The 12,740-nt window shown below is 42.5% G+C and overlaps 1 protein-coding gene across 6 annotated transcripts; it reads left to right on the plus strand.

The window, feature by feature from the left end:
• Positions 1-404: 404 nt before the first annotated feature.
• Positions 405-12,501, plus strand: SEMA6D (semaphorin 6D). Of its 6 annotated transcripts, none has more exons than XM_028126676.2 (18): positions 405-513; positions 905-1,016; positions 1,580-1,640; positions 1,751-1,813; positions 1,923-2,024; positions 2,247-2,337; positions 2,777-2,896; positions 3,744-3,832; positions 4,563-4,780; positions 4,890-5,021; positions 5,346-5,501; positions 5,590-5,763; positions 6,577-6,717; positions 6,814-6,891; positions 7,294-7,394; positions 7,749-7,805; positions 9,278-9,445; positions 11,213-12,501. In XM_028126676.2, exons 1-18 carry the CDS (start codon positions 405-407, stop codon positions 12,499-12,501), a joined length of 3,261 nt encoding a protein of 1,086 aa, XP_027982477.1. The 6 variants fall into 6 exon arrangements, with proteins under 6 accessions (XP_027982477.1, XP_087881238.1, XP_087881240.1 ...); XM_088025112.1 differs by having other exon boundaries at positions 7,333-7,394; XM_088025114.1 differs by lacking the exon at positions 9,278-9,445 and having other exon boundaries at positions 7,333-7,394.
• Positions 12,502-12,740: the final 239 nt, after the last annotated feature.

Below are 12,740 nucleotides of genomic sequence, written 5' to 3' on the forward strand. Positions count from 1 at the left end.
GATTGGAGTTTAATTAAAATTCTAATCCCAACTTAGCCCATTTTCTTGCCAAGTCAGCAGCCAGCATTTCTGTTTGTGGTTCTGGTGATCTTGCTGCGATGACATACATAGTTACCTCAAAAACTCTTGCAAATGTGCCTAAAACTTCAATATGCTCACCAGATGCTTTAATCAGACCTGGCACGTTGCCATCTTTGGCCTGTGTTTTCAGAGATACCTCACCCACCACTGCCAGGGCTCCTGGTGGCAGGGGGGCGCTGGAGAGAGCTCGTGGTGAAAATTGAACTGATTACAAATGAGAAAGTTTCATCACAGCATAGAGATCTTTCTAAATCGTTTCTGTTTTCCAGGTAGCTAAGTGGGATTTCTGAGGAGGGGCTGCTCTGACTTCATCTTGGCCCACCATGAGGTTCTTCCTGCTTTGTGCCTACATGCTGCTCCTGATGATTCGCCAGCTGAGGGCAGTCAGCTTTCCTGAAGATGATGAACCCCTCAATACAGTTGATTATCACTGTAAGTAATCTAAAGAGCATCCTTTTCTAAGGGAGCTTTTTTTGGTTTTGATCCTCTAAGTGTATTTGTTTTTAGAAAGAGAGTTTTTTATGTCTTAAAACTGTTTTTGCCCATTAATTGATCCAGAGTCCTTTCTTAGTGTTTGGAGAAAATGGGACAGCTTTGTTGGTTGCTTTTCTAAAGCAACCCATATATAGGTTATATATTTTCTGTTAGAAGAAAAAGACCATTTGCTAACATTCACCATCTTTTATTCATTTGTATTCAAGGCCTTAAGAGAGGAATTTAGTTAAAACCCTTCTACAACTAGTATATACAGCTAATCAATGCTGTATATTGATTCTTCAGCTCCATAATCCTGACTGATAGTTTAGCCCATTTTTACTTGCAGATTCAAGGCAATATCCGGTTTTTAGAGGACGCCCTTCGGGCAATGAATCCCAGCACAGGCTGGACTTTCAGCTGATGTTGAAAATTCGAGACACACTTTATATTGCTGGCAGGTAATTTTCCTCTCGTTGGTTTATTAGATTAAAATTCTTTTCTCTTGTGGTGCTTGCATTAATGTGTCTAGTTCATGAAAAACTAATATGTGATTGTGATCAAAAATTGCAAGTAGCCAAAAATATTCACTGAGAAGAGTCAGTGTTGTGTTACCAGGAACAAAATACAGAGCTAAAGCCTTCAGCAGTGCTATTTTATTACTGCCATCAAGCAATCATACACCATTCTTTATTACTAAAGCAGCAGGGGAAAAAAAATCTTTATTCTTTTTTAACTTGGAATTATTCAAGCAAATATTAGAAGTATGCCTATGCTAATACCAAGTAGCTGTTTGACCCATGCCTGAAGAGAAGAGCTTTCTTTGCTCCCTAACCACAGTGATATATAAAAGCATCTCACTAATGAAAAAGTCCTCTTTGTTGACTTTGTTGTTGGAGACAGAGAAAATCCACATGATCTCCAAAATACAATAAAGGCAGATCTGTAAAAAATAAAATAAGAAGCAGCAGCTTAACATTTTTATGCATTCACATGATATGACTTACTGCCTTGTTTCCAACAGGGATCAAGTTTATACAGTAAACTTGAATGAAATCCCCAAAACAGAAGTAATACCGAGCAAGGTGAGCAAGTGAAATTTATTTGCATTCCCTCAGAACTTGGGTAATGTCTCCGTCCCGTCCAAAAATTTTCACTTAAAATACTGAACTTTGGTTTTGCTTGATTAATACAGAAACTGACATGGCGGTCAAGACAACAGGACCGAGAAAACTGTGCTATGAAAGGCAAACATAAAGTAAGTAAAACAGATGAGTTATCTGCCAGAGTTAGTCTTTATGTGGGCTTCACCCAGCAATGTCAGCATATGGAATGTCTAATAGTAATTTAATTATTACTTTCTTTAGGATGAATGCCACAACTTTATTAAAGTATTTGTTCCAAGAAACGATGAGATGGTTTTTGTATGTGGTACCAATGCGTTTAATCCCATGTGTAGATACTATAGGGTGAGTATATTTCATATGGTGTGCTTTTTTTATCAACTTTTTTTCCTTCGCTGTCATGCTGTTAGAGTTGAATCCTTTCTGCTGTAACCCATTTATCTCTAATGCTATGGAAGAATAAAGACAAAATTCTTCAAATAGAATTTCAGTACAAATAAAGCAGTATTGCCTTCAAACAGGTACATTGAACAGATGTGACACCAGCTATTTATTTTTCTTTTATAGTTGAATACCTTAGAGTATGACGGGGAGGAAATTAGTGGCCTGGCAAGATGCCCATTTGATGCCAGACAAACCAATGTTGCCCTTTTTGCTGGTAAGATCCTTTGGTGTAATGAATATAAACAATTAATGACATTGAAGGTAAAAGGGAATTTAAAGGAAGAAAAAAGCTCATAACTGAGGTAGCTAACTTGTTATAGGTGTTTCATAGTCTAGGAGCTAGGAAAAAAATTTCCAAAAAAGAGGATTTAAAAGTGAGCATATTATAAGTATTCTGACACTGAGCTCTGTTAACTAGGTCAATGACCCTGAATAAGTGGCTTAGCTTTTTGATACTTAGATCCTTAATCTGTAAAATGAAGTGATCCCAGGGGGCAACCTGTCACAGGTTGATTATGAGGATCAGGTCTAGGTTGATTTGTATATGTAAGGATAACAGGTAAAAGCACTCCAAAAGGTGTAACACATTACATAGGATAACACACTACAGGATAATTATGGTTATTTTACCCAAATTATAACTCTGGTTTCAGATGGGAAGCTATATTCTGCCACAGTGGCTGACTTCTTGGCCAGCGATGCTGTTATTTATCGAAGCATGGGTGATGGATCTGCCCTTCGTACAATAAAATATGATTCCAAATGGATAAAAGGTACCCTTGAAAAGCAGCATTGTGGGATTGCCAAGGGTAGTGGGATGGCCAAGTGGGACCAGGAGCCATGGCATCAGGAGGCTCAGTGCATGACTTTATGTTGTTTATTTAGAGCAAGTACAAGTTGCTTTGGTTGTAAGCGGGAGCATTGACAAGGAAAGAGGAAATAAGTAACCACGTCAGGAAAGTTGATTCATCTACGGTCATATCCCAGTTGACCTCTGCCAGAGTTAGTCTTTATGTGGGCTTCACCCAACAATGTCAGCATATGGAATGTCTAATAGTAATTTAATTATTACTTTCTTTAGGATGAATGCCACAACTTTATTAAAGTATTTGTTCCAAGAAACGATGAGATGGTTTTTGTATGTGGTACCAATGCATTGGTACCACATTGTGGTGCCAATTTGCCTACCTCTGAATACATATAATGTTCCTTGTCCACTCCCATCTACCTATCCTCCAGAGTTAACACTGAGAATCGATTAGTTCATTTCCGCAGAGTCACTTTGTTCTTTGGAGTCTAGATACCAAGATTTTTCATTCTCCATGTAAGAAGTTTTCTTCCCTAGTTAAAATAGGTTAATGAATAAATCTGTTGAAACAAAGACCTTTGCTGTAGTTCAGTTCCCGTAGGCTTTTTACAGTCCATTAGCTGACATAAAAGATAGTGGGTTCCTTGAAGCTTCAACACACCCATACTAGGACTCCTTGAGCACATTGGTGTATTGGGGTTCTCACTAGTTTGTGTGTAGCTACGTCGTCTGTCTGTTATGCCGAGCAGCCGGGGTCTTGTGCTAATTGAACTATCCTTTAGGAACCAGTTTGTTTTCGATTTCTCTTTCAGAGCCACATTTTCTTCATGCCATAGAATATGGAAACTTTGTCTATTTCTTCTTTCGAGAAATTGCCGTAGAACATAATAATTTAGGCAAGGCAAGTATATGCACTTGACTTCTATCCTGGACTTGTACTGCATGGAATTGAGCCCGCTTTGGTAGTTATGCTCTTTGCGTGGTTTCCAGCACTCAGTGCATTTAGGGCCAAGTGCAGAGAAGTGAATTGCTTATCATGAAAATAATTGCTGGAAAACACCTGAACAATGGCCAGCGTGAGAATAGCAGCCTTGGGCCTTGAGATGGTTTCATTTTTTCTGTCATTGCCGAGAGTGTTCTACAGGCACCCTTGAGCTATGGATGCTTCTTTAATGCTTTAGAAATCTGTTGATCGTCCGTTCTCTCTCAGCATCAAAAGGCAGGATGGAAAGTAGAGGCCCCTATTCAATTTTGAGGGCTTCCGTAAAAGCCCGTACAATTTTAAAGCATCGCAACCTCGTTTTGCCAAGTTTAAGGATGGCACATTTCATTAGCGATCTAAGAGACCAAGTGGGAGACCAAGTGTGGGGATGGTTCGCATTCCCCCAGCCAGATCGACAGCTCACTTCTTGGGGAGCTCGTTTGGCAGAACAGGAAAATGGCCCTCTTTTCTCCCAGGTAAATCAAGTCTACCTTCTTACTGGCCAAATCCCTAGAGAGAAGATTGCTAGATTCTTTCGAGCCAGACGTATCTTTAGCACTTTTGTGTCCCTCCCTTAAATAGCAGCTTTTCCTTTCCGTTCCCCCTCCCTGCGCATAACCCTGTGGCTTTGCTCTCGTCCCCTGGGCAGGCTGTGTATTCCCGTGTGGCCCGCATCTGTAAAAATGACATGGGTGGCTCCCAGCGGGTCCTGGAGAAACACTGGACTTCATTTCTGAAGGCTCGGCTTAACTGCTCTGTCCCCGGAGATTCGTTTTTCTACTTTGATGTTCTGCAGTCTATTACAGACATCATACAAATCAATGGCATCCCCACTGTGGTCGGGGTGTTCACCACACAGCTCAACAGGTGAGAACCGAGCCCTGACACTTCTCAAGCTGTTCTGTGCTTGCTTCTGGGACCCAGGAGTGGGCCTCCTGTTGCTGGATGCTTTCCCTGATGCTGTCCCCCTTTGCAGCATTCCTGGGTCTGCAGTGTGTGCATTTAGCATGGATGACATTGAAAAAGTATTCAAAGGACGGTTTAAAGAACAGAAAACCCCAGATTCTGTGTGGACAGCAGTCCCCGAAGACAAAGTACCGAAGCCAAGGTAAAGAAAAAAAAGACAGAAAGTGCTTTTTGTCTTTAACAAAACCCTCTGGTCACTGGAAGCATCCATCCTCAGAGAGCAGGGGGGCCAACCTCCCGTGCCAGGAAGGGGTCCCCGGGGCTGGGGTGGGGGGGCACTGCAGACAGAGCCAGTCCACTCAGCCCCACGGGGGCGAATGCAGAGAGCCTACTGAGCGCAGGGGGAGAGCGCTACTCCTCTGGTTTTGCCCATTCTCCTTTCTTTCTCAGCCTCTTCTTTCAGAATGGACACTTCTCCCTTAGATACAGTTTGTGAGGGGGGAAAAATACACTGTTTTCCTTTCAGGCCTGGCTGTTGTGCAAAGCACGGCCTTGCCGAAGCTTATAAAACCTCCATCGATTTCCCTGATGAAACCCTGTCGTTCATCAAATCCCACCCGCTAATGGACTCTGCCGTCCCACCCATTGCCGACGAGCCCTGGTTCACAAAGACCCGGATTAGGTAAGACCACTGGAACAGCCGCCCCTCCCCTCTAACGCCTTCCCTTCCCATTGGCACCCCCTCTGACTTGGCCTACCTCCCCTGGCAGGTACAGACTGACGGCCATCGCCGTCGACCACACTGCTGGGCCCCACCAGAACTACACAGTCATCTTTGTTGGCTCTGAAGCTGGCGTGGTGCTTAAAGTTTTGGCAAAGACCAGTCCTTTCTCTTTGAATGACAGTGTATTGCTGGAAGAGATTGAAGCATACAACCATGCAAAGTAGGTGTATTTTACGAGAAGGCTTTTCAGCACGGCTCAAAACTTTCCGGCGTGTATTTCATCTAGTAATTTCCTTTGCGCCCCAGAAATTAGCAGTGGTTGGGCATATTAGTGTTTGGTTTGGTTTTGTCTTTCCTTAGTGAAATAAATCCCGAGTTTGTTGTTTTTCCTGAATCCACTAGGGCTAGGATGGTGGGCAGTGGATTAGTTTAAAAATAATTCAGCCCTCATTTTTTTCACGTGTGGGCAATGATAACGTGTTAGCAGCCACCCCTGATACCCTGCAGGTTTATTTTCGGCTGCTACCTGCAGCAGACAATTGGTTGCAAGTATGCACATGCGCACGCTCACAATACAAGTCTTCCAACCACTGATATAAAAGATAACTGGACCATTAAAACAAACAAGAAGTAGATGAGAGAAATGGAGCAAAGGAGACTAAAGAGAGATCAGAAACATCTAGCCCAGCAAGATTTAAGTGCATTGAAACCCTGTCCTTTTTCCTTCCCTGTGGTCTAAAGTGGTCTTCACAAACATAGTTCCCTTCTGTCACCAGAACAAGAAAGCAATCTTAAAAAAAAAACAAAAAAACTCTTTGTCCAACCTGAAGTTTAACCAATTCTGCAGAGCAGCAGAAGATCAAACACAGAATTGTTACTTCCCAAACTATGTACTTAACTGGTTTTCTACTGAGAATATCCCTCAGGATCTCCCAGCTCTTAGTAATTGCAAAGCCAAACCCCACTTGCCTTGCATATTTCGTGTAGCTTTCGACTTCCTAAACTAGGCCTTCAAATGTATCCCCAAATACAGGTGTAATGCTGAGAATGAGGAGGACAGAAAGGTCATCTCATTACAATTGGATAAAGACCATCACGCTGTGTACGTGGCATTCTCCAGCTGCGTTATTCGCCTTCCCCTCAGTCGCTGTGAGCGTTACGGATCCTGTAAAAAGTAAGCTGATATTTCTTTCCTTACCGTGGGTCTTGTAGCATCGTGACCTTTGATGATGAGAAAATCGAAGTTCCATTCTGTTTGGTTTTTATACAGGTCTTGTGTTGCATCTCGGGACCCGTACTGTGGCTGGTTAAGCCAGGGCACCTGTGGCAGAGTGACCCCAGGGACGCTGTAAGTATGCTGTTACATTAGCCAGGATCTTCTGAGAGCTGCCCCTGTCTTCTCTGGGGTCTCTAAACCTAGACAGTTGAGAAAAATTCCAGTAGTACTACTTTTGTTCTTTTCTTCCTCTCTTTTCTTTTTTTGATATGGGAGAAGTAAAAAAGAAAAGAAAAAAGATCTGGGGCTGTAATAAGGAAGGGAGATTGTAGACAGGATAATACCTGAGGGAAATGGATGGAGAGAACAAACAATTCTCTCTCCTCTCTTAAACATTCTAGTGGCCAGATGTTGAAAGAAGAAATACTCGTTTTAGCAAGCTGTGTTGAAATGTCCCTTTTTTTCTCTGCCCATTCCTACTAATCGGTCTGTGTTCTTGGTTCTGCTCTGGTTGTCACTTGTGTCCCTATGAAGGCTGTTAACCGAAGACTTCTTTGCTTTCCATAACCACAGCGCTGGAGGTTACGAACAAGACGCAGAATACGGCAACACGGCCCACCTAGGGGACTGCCATGGTAAGCCCGGATCTTCCTTCTCCTTCTGGCAGTTCTTTTTGACCACATTTGCACGTGAACATTATTTTACAATCAGCCTTTTAATGGCTCAGGACACATACCACCTAGCATTTAACTTAAACTTCGCAAAAGCTGAGCTGTTTGGTCATGGGGATGCGTTAGAGAAGAATCTTACTTTTTTTTTTTCCTTCGCCATTTACAATTTTGTAGAAAATAGAGAAAGGTAGTCTAACCAGTAGGTTAATCTTTTAATTTAGAGTCTTTTCTTTTGACTTTTTTAGTTAATTGGAATTCATAAATTTTGCTTTATTTTGGTTACTTTTTACTGATTACTTGTTCCTTTAATTCTTTTAGAAATTTTGCCTACTTCAACTACACCAGATTACAAAATATTTGGCGGTCCAACATCTGGTTAGTTTTTTTTAATTTTTTTGAATTAACAACCTTTTCTTTCCTTCAGTTCAGCATTTTCAGCCCCTTCTCCCCTCCTTTTGCGCAGTTTGGCAGCCTTTCATGTTTCTGCTTTGACTCATAATCCCACCGATGGTACTGAAAGACTTTTTCTCACTCAGCACTCCACCCCTGTGTAGCATGTTAACAGTTCATCATTGACCAAGGCACATCCCGTAAGAAAAATCAAATGGATTCACGTAGACTGCATTCCAGCTGCACGCCCGCCCACCCAAGCTTTTCTTCTCTCTCACTCCTCTGCATTGTGGATGCTCCCTCTGGCCATCTATACTGAATGGATGGCAGAATTTCATTGTTTCCCCCTTCTCTCCTCACCTTTCCTAAGGCCTAGTAAACAAATACGCATTTCCCCAAAATGTGTATTTATACATTTTAGACATCTTTTTTTTGAATGGTTTGCAGTGAGCCCGGGGATCTTTGAATGTTGTGGTCTCGGTGGCGTGCAAAAGGCTCCCGTTGAATGAAGCTGGTATCTGATGTATGAAGGTGTTCAGTGGGCTCTCCATGCCCGTCTGTCTGTATCTGTTTTGGAGTCTTCACCTGCGACCATTGCACCAGTCTGAACGGGGGTCTCCAGAATTTTAACCTAAAACCGTATGCTTACATTCTGAGGAAAAATCTACTTTGTGGAAATCAGTAACACACGTGCTAAGAGGTTCAGTTCCTTCTAGTCCTCCTGCTGCTTCTAAAGCTCACAGCAGTTTCATTCCTCAAAAGGGAGAAAAGGATGCCAGATCTTATGTATCAGAGCATCCTTATTCAGTTGATAAATGCCATTTCTTTTGCATGAGTTGCTGCTAATTCTTTGGAGGAAATTCCCTGAGAATGTTGAAAGGCACAGGTGAGGTTCCTCCCTGCTTCGGTGCTTTACCACGGATGATGTGAGGCCTCACTGCACAGATGGACGGGAGGTCCGTGGTAGACGCACAACAACCTGCTCCAATGGGTCAAAAGTCAAGTGTTCACGCAGGTGTTTCCTGACGAAGTTACCCCGTAGGTTTCCCCAGTGAAGGATCCACAGTCTCCAACCGTCCAGGACAATGCTTTTAGACATAGACACAAAAAGAAATGAACCGATGCCGTCTCACAAAAAGACGAGAAAGTAGCAATTCATCTTTGGTATTTGTATTACCTTTTCCACGAGGGTCATTCATCACATAGGGGCTTTGGTAGGAGCATTTTCAGTGTCTCTAGTTTTGAAATCTGCTTAATTTGTCTTTATGGTTAATTTTTAGTTTTTCTTTTTCCCTTGCAAGAAAGACGTTTGGTATAGTCTCTTTGAATGTGTTTTTTTATGAAATCCTAGAACAGGCTTTCTCATAAAATTGATTGAAACTTTACTTAAAAATGCAGCAGATCAGAGAAATCTGTCAGCACTACCCACGTTAATAAAAATCTGTTTGCCACCACAGACATGGAGGTATCTTCATCATCTGTTACCACAATGGCAAGTATCCCAGAAATTACACCTAAAGTGATTGATACCTGGAGACCTAAACTGACGAGCTCCCGGAAATTTGTAGTTCAAGATGACCCAAACACTTCTGATTTTACTGATCCTTTATCAGGTATCCCAAAGGGTAAGGCCTCACCAGGGAACTCATCTCTTGCTGAGTGGAAACCTGATTCCTGATATCTCTGAGGAGCTGGTGGACGTAGGGTTTCCCGGGGATGGACTGACACAGCTCTGCTGTTATTCACGCCACCTCCCCTGGCTGCCCTCACTCCGGTTTCTGTGCTTGTATGGAGTGCGTCCCTTCACAGACCAAAGAGGTGGAAAGCCGTGAAAGAAAGGGGTGAGAAGATGGCCCCTCAGACAATCTAGTCCGTGTTGGTTTCTGCCTGAAGATGCTGAGAGGCTGCTCGGTGTCAGAGAATTTCCAGGACCACCCCAACAACATCAAAAACCAAACTCATTAATTGCAAATATCCTGGTATCAGATGTTTTGTCTAATAGCCTTTCCCAGCCTTCTGTTTAGCTTCGATTCCATATGCAATATGAAAAGGATATGCAGGTGCTAGTGAGCTGCTTGAATGTCACAAGCAATAAAACATATCAGAGCACTTGTCCATAACTATCACTTTCAGCCTTTAATAGAAGCAGTTATAAAACAGCTGCCTGGTGAGCTAGCTTAGTAGACATGTTACTCTGGGGAAAAAAAAAAAATCTCTTCCTTGGTGCTTAGCAAACTACGGTATCAGGTTTCCAATCAGTTTTTATGCCAGTACATTGTCATTTATGATTTACGTCTGTTGATTTGGGTTTTACACGTTTTCATTGTAAACAGTTTTATAATCATTCTTTCTGTTTTGTTTCCTTCAGTAGTATCATTTCCTTCTACTTTTCTTTCTTTGTCTTTCCCAATGTCACTGAATTCCATAATCCCAGACATTGATTAAAAGCAACTAATGTTCAAAGGCCTTAGTACTAACCTAAAGCAACAGAATCTTCAAAATTACATTGATTTAACCTTATCCTGGGATAGCTGTGCTTATAGCATGTAACAGACTTGGATACCTCTTGAACTAACATTTCTTTGTTTGACTGTTAGATGTCTGTGGTTGCATTAAAAATCCCAGTAATTATAAACTAATCCACTCTTCTTCTAGTCTAACTTAAATATTTCTTAAATATCTCAAGATAATTGGATAATATCACTTAACTACTACATATTATACTTCTCTAGACTCTCTGGATTTCTTTCATGGCAAGCAATTCAAGAGTAATTCACTCCAAGATGGAATGAAAAAAAATATATCAAAGCAAACATGGAAGTCCGTATTTGTAGCTAGCAACGACCAAGCTGGCACTTTTTGTTTGTGAACCAATTGTGTGTCTTTTCTAGTTAAGATAGCATAGTTATTTTAGCATACTTATTTTAGCATAATGTACATTTATGCCAACCCATACATTTTCCTAATTCCAGCAGTTGCCCAGTAATCCTGACTTATGAATTAGGAGAAAATCATGAGACAAAACACTTCAAAGCATTTCTAGATTGGCCATTTAGAAAATATGTACTTTCTAACTCTAATTTTTAGACCCCCCAAACTCTTAAAATTTTGAATGTTAGATAACTACTTAGGAGGGGTTTCGGGGAAAAACACATACGGATCAGTGGGAGATCAGAGTTATCCTGGCATTTGCAGCAATCGTGTATGTCTCTGGGGATCCGATCATGACTCAAGAAAAATATATAGATGAGATTTTGAGAGTCTCCCTGACCCTCCAAGCTAAGCATATGGACCATGTGAAGGTAGTATTGGCTCAATGGAAGCCATTTGCTGGCTAATATCGTTGGAAAGAAGTACCTCACTCAGACTCTCTTCCTGCATGTCTGTTGCAGGTGTACGATGGGAGGTCCAGTCAGGAGAGTCCAACCAGATGGTCCACATGAATGTCCTCATCACCTGTGTCTTTGCCGCTTTTGTTTTGGGTGCGTTCATTGCAGGTGTGGCAGTATACTGCTATCGTGACCTGTTTGTTCGGAAAAACAGAAAGATTCATAAAGATGCAGAATCTGCCCAGTCGTGCACAGACTCCAGTGGAAGTTTTGCCAAACTGAATGGTCTCTTTGACAGCCCGGTCAAGGAATATCAACAGAATATCGATTCTCCCAAATTGTACAGTAACCTGCTGACCAGTCGGAAAGAGTTGCCTCCCAGTGGAGATACTAAATCCATGGTGATGGACCATCGGGGCCAACCTCCCGAACTGGCTGCTCTCCCCACGCCTGAGTCTACACCTGTGCTTCACCAGAAGACCCTGCAGGCCATGAAGAGCCACTCAGACAAGGCCCATGGCCATGGGGCTTCAAGGAAAGAAACCCCACAGTTTTTCCCTTCTAGTCCACCACCCCACTCCCCATTAAGTCACGGGCATATCCCCAGTGCCATTGTTCTTCCTAATGCTACTCATGACTACAACACGTCTTTCTCAAACTCCAATGCTCACAAAGCTGAAAAGAAGCTTCAAAATATTGACCACCCACTTACAAAGTCATCCAGTAAAAGAGATCACCGGCGTTCTGTGGATTCCAGAAATACCCTCAATGATCTCCTGAAGCATCTAAATGACCCAAACAGCAACCCCAAAGCCATCATGGGAGATATCCAGATGGCCCACCAGACCCTAATGCTGGATCCTGTGGGACCTATGTCTGAGGTCCCACCCAAGGTCCCTAACCGGGAGGCATCACTGTACTCTCCTCCTTCAACTCTCCCCAGAAATAGCCCAACCAAGCGAGTGGACGTCCCCACCACTCCTGGAGTCCCAATGACTTCTCTGGAAAGACAAAGGGGTTATCACAAAAATTCCTCCCAGAGGCACTCTATATCTGCAATGCCTAAAAACTTAAACTCACCAAATGGTGTTTTGTTATCTAGACAGCCTAGTATGAACCGTGGAGGGTACATGCCCACCCCCACTGGGGCAAAGGTGGACTATATTCAGGGAACACCAGTGAGTGTTCATCTGCAACCTTCCCTCTCCAGACAGAGCAGTTATACCAGTAATGGCACCCTTCCTAGGACGGGACTAAAGAGGACACCGTCCTTAAAACCTGATGTGCCACCAAAGCCTTCCTTTGTTCCTCAAACCACGTCTGTCAGACCACTGAACAAATACACTTACTAGGCTCAAGTGTGCTATTCTCCGTGTGGCTTTATCCTGTCCGTGTTGTTGAGAGGATGATGTAAGGGTACCTTAAGATGAGAGACTCCCTTGTATTTTAAGAGAACTAAGTGGCCAAAGAAACTCTTTCTAACTTTGGCAACATCAGAACTTGCCACATGTAGCTACTACAGCAAAGCTTCTGTGTACTTGCCGGAAAACGAAGGTGCTGGTCATTCCATTTCTTTTGTTTGAAGCTAAAG

This window comes from Eumetopias jubatus, unplaced genomic scaffold (assembly GCF_037043125.1).
Source record: "Eumetopias jubatus isolate StellerSeaLion01/CBP00866 unplaced genomic scaffold, mEumJub1_p1.0 scaffold_7, whole genome shotgun sequence".
Classification (NCBI taxonomy): domain Eukaryota; kingdom Metazoa; phylum Chordata; class Mammalia; order Carnivora; family Otariidae; genus Eumetopias; species Eumetopias jubatus.

Excerpts from the sequence above, each read along its gene's own strand:
- SEMA6D (XM_028126676.2), top strand. The coding sequence starts at position 405 with ATGAGGTTCTTCCTGCTTTGTGCCTACATGCTGCTCCTGATGATTCGC. Across the intron at positions 4,781-4,889 it reads TTCACCACACAGCTCAACAG|CATTCCTGGGTCTGCAGTGT; the intron begins GTGAGAACCGAG and ends CCCCCTTTGCAG. Across the intron at positions 9,446-11,212 it reads TTTATCAGGTATCCCAAAGG|GTGTACGATGGGAGGTCCAG; the intron begins GTAAGGCCTCAC and ends TGTCTGTTGCAG.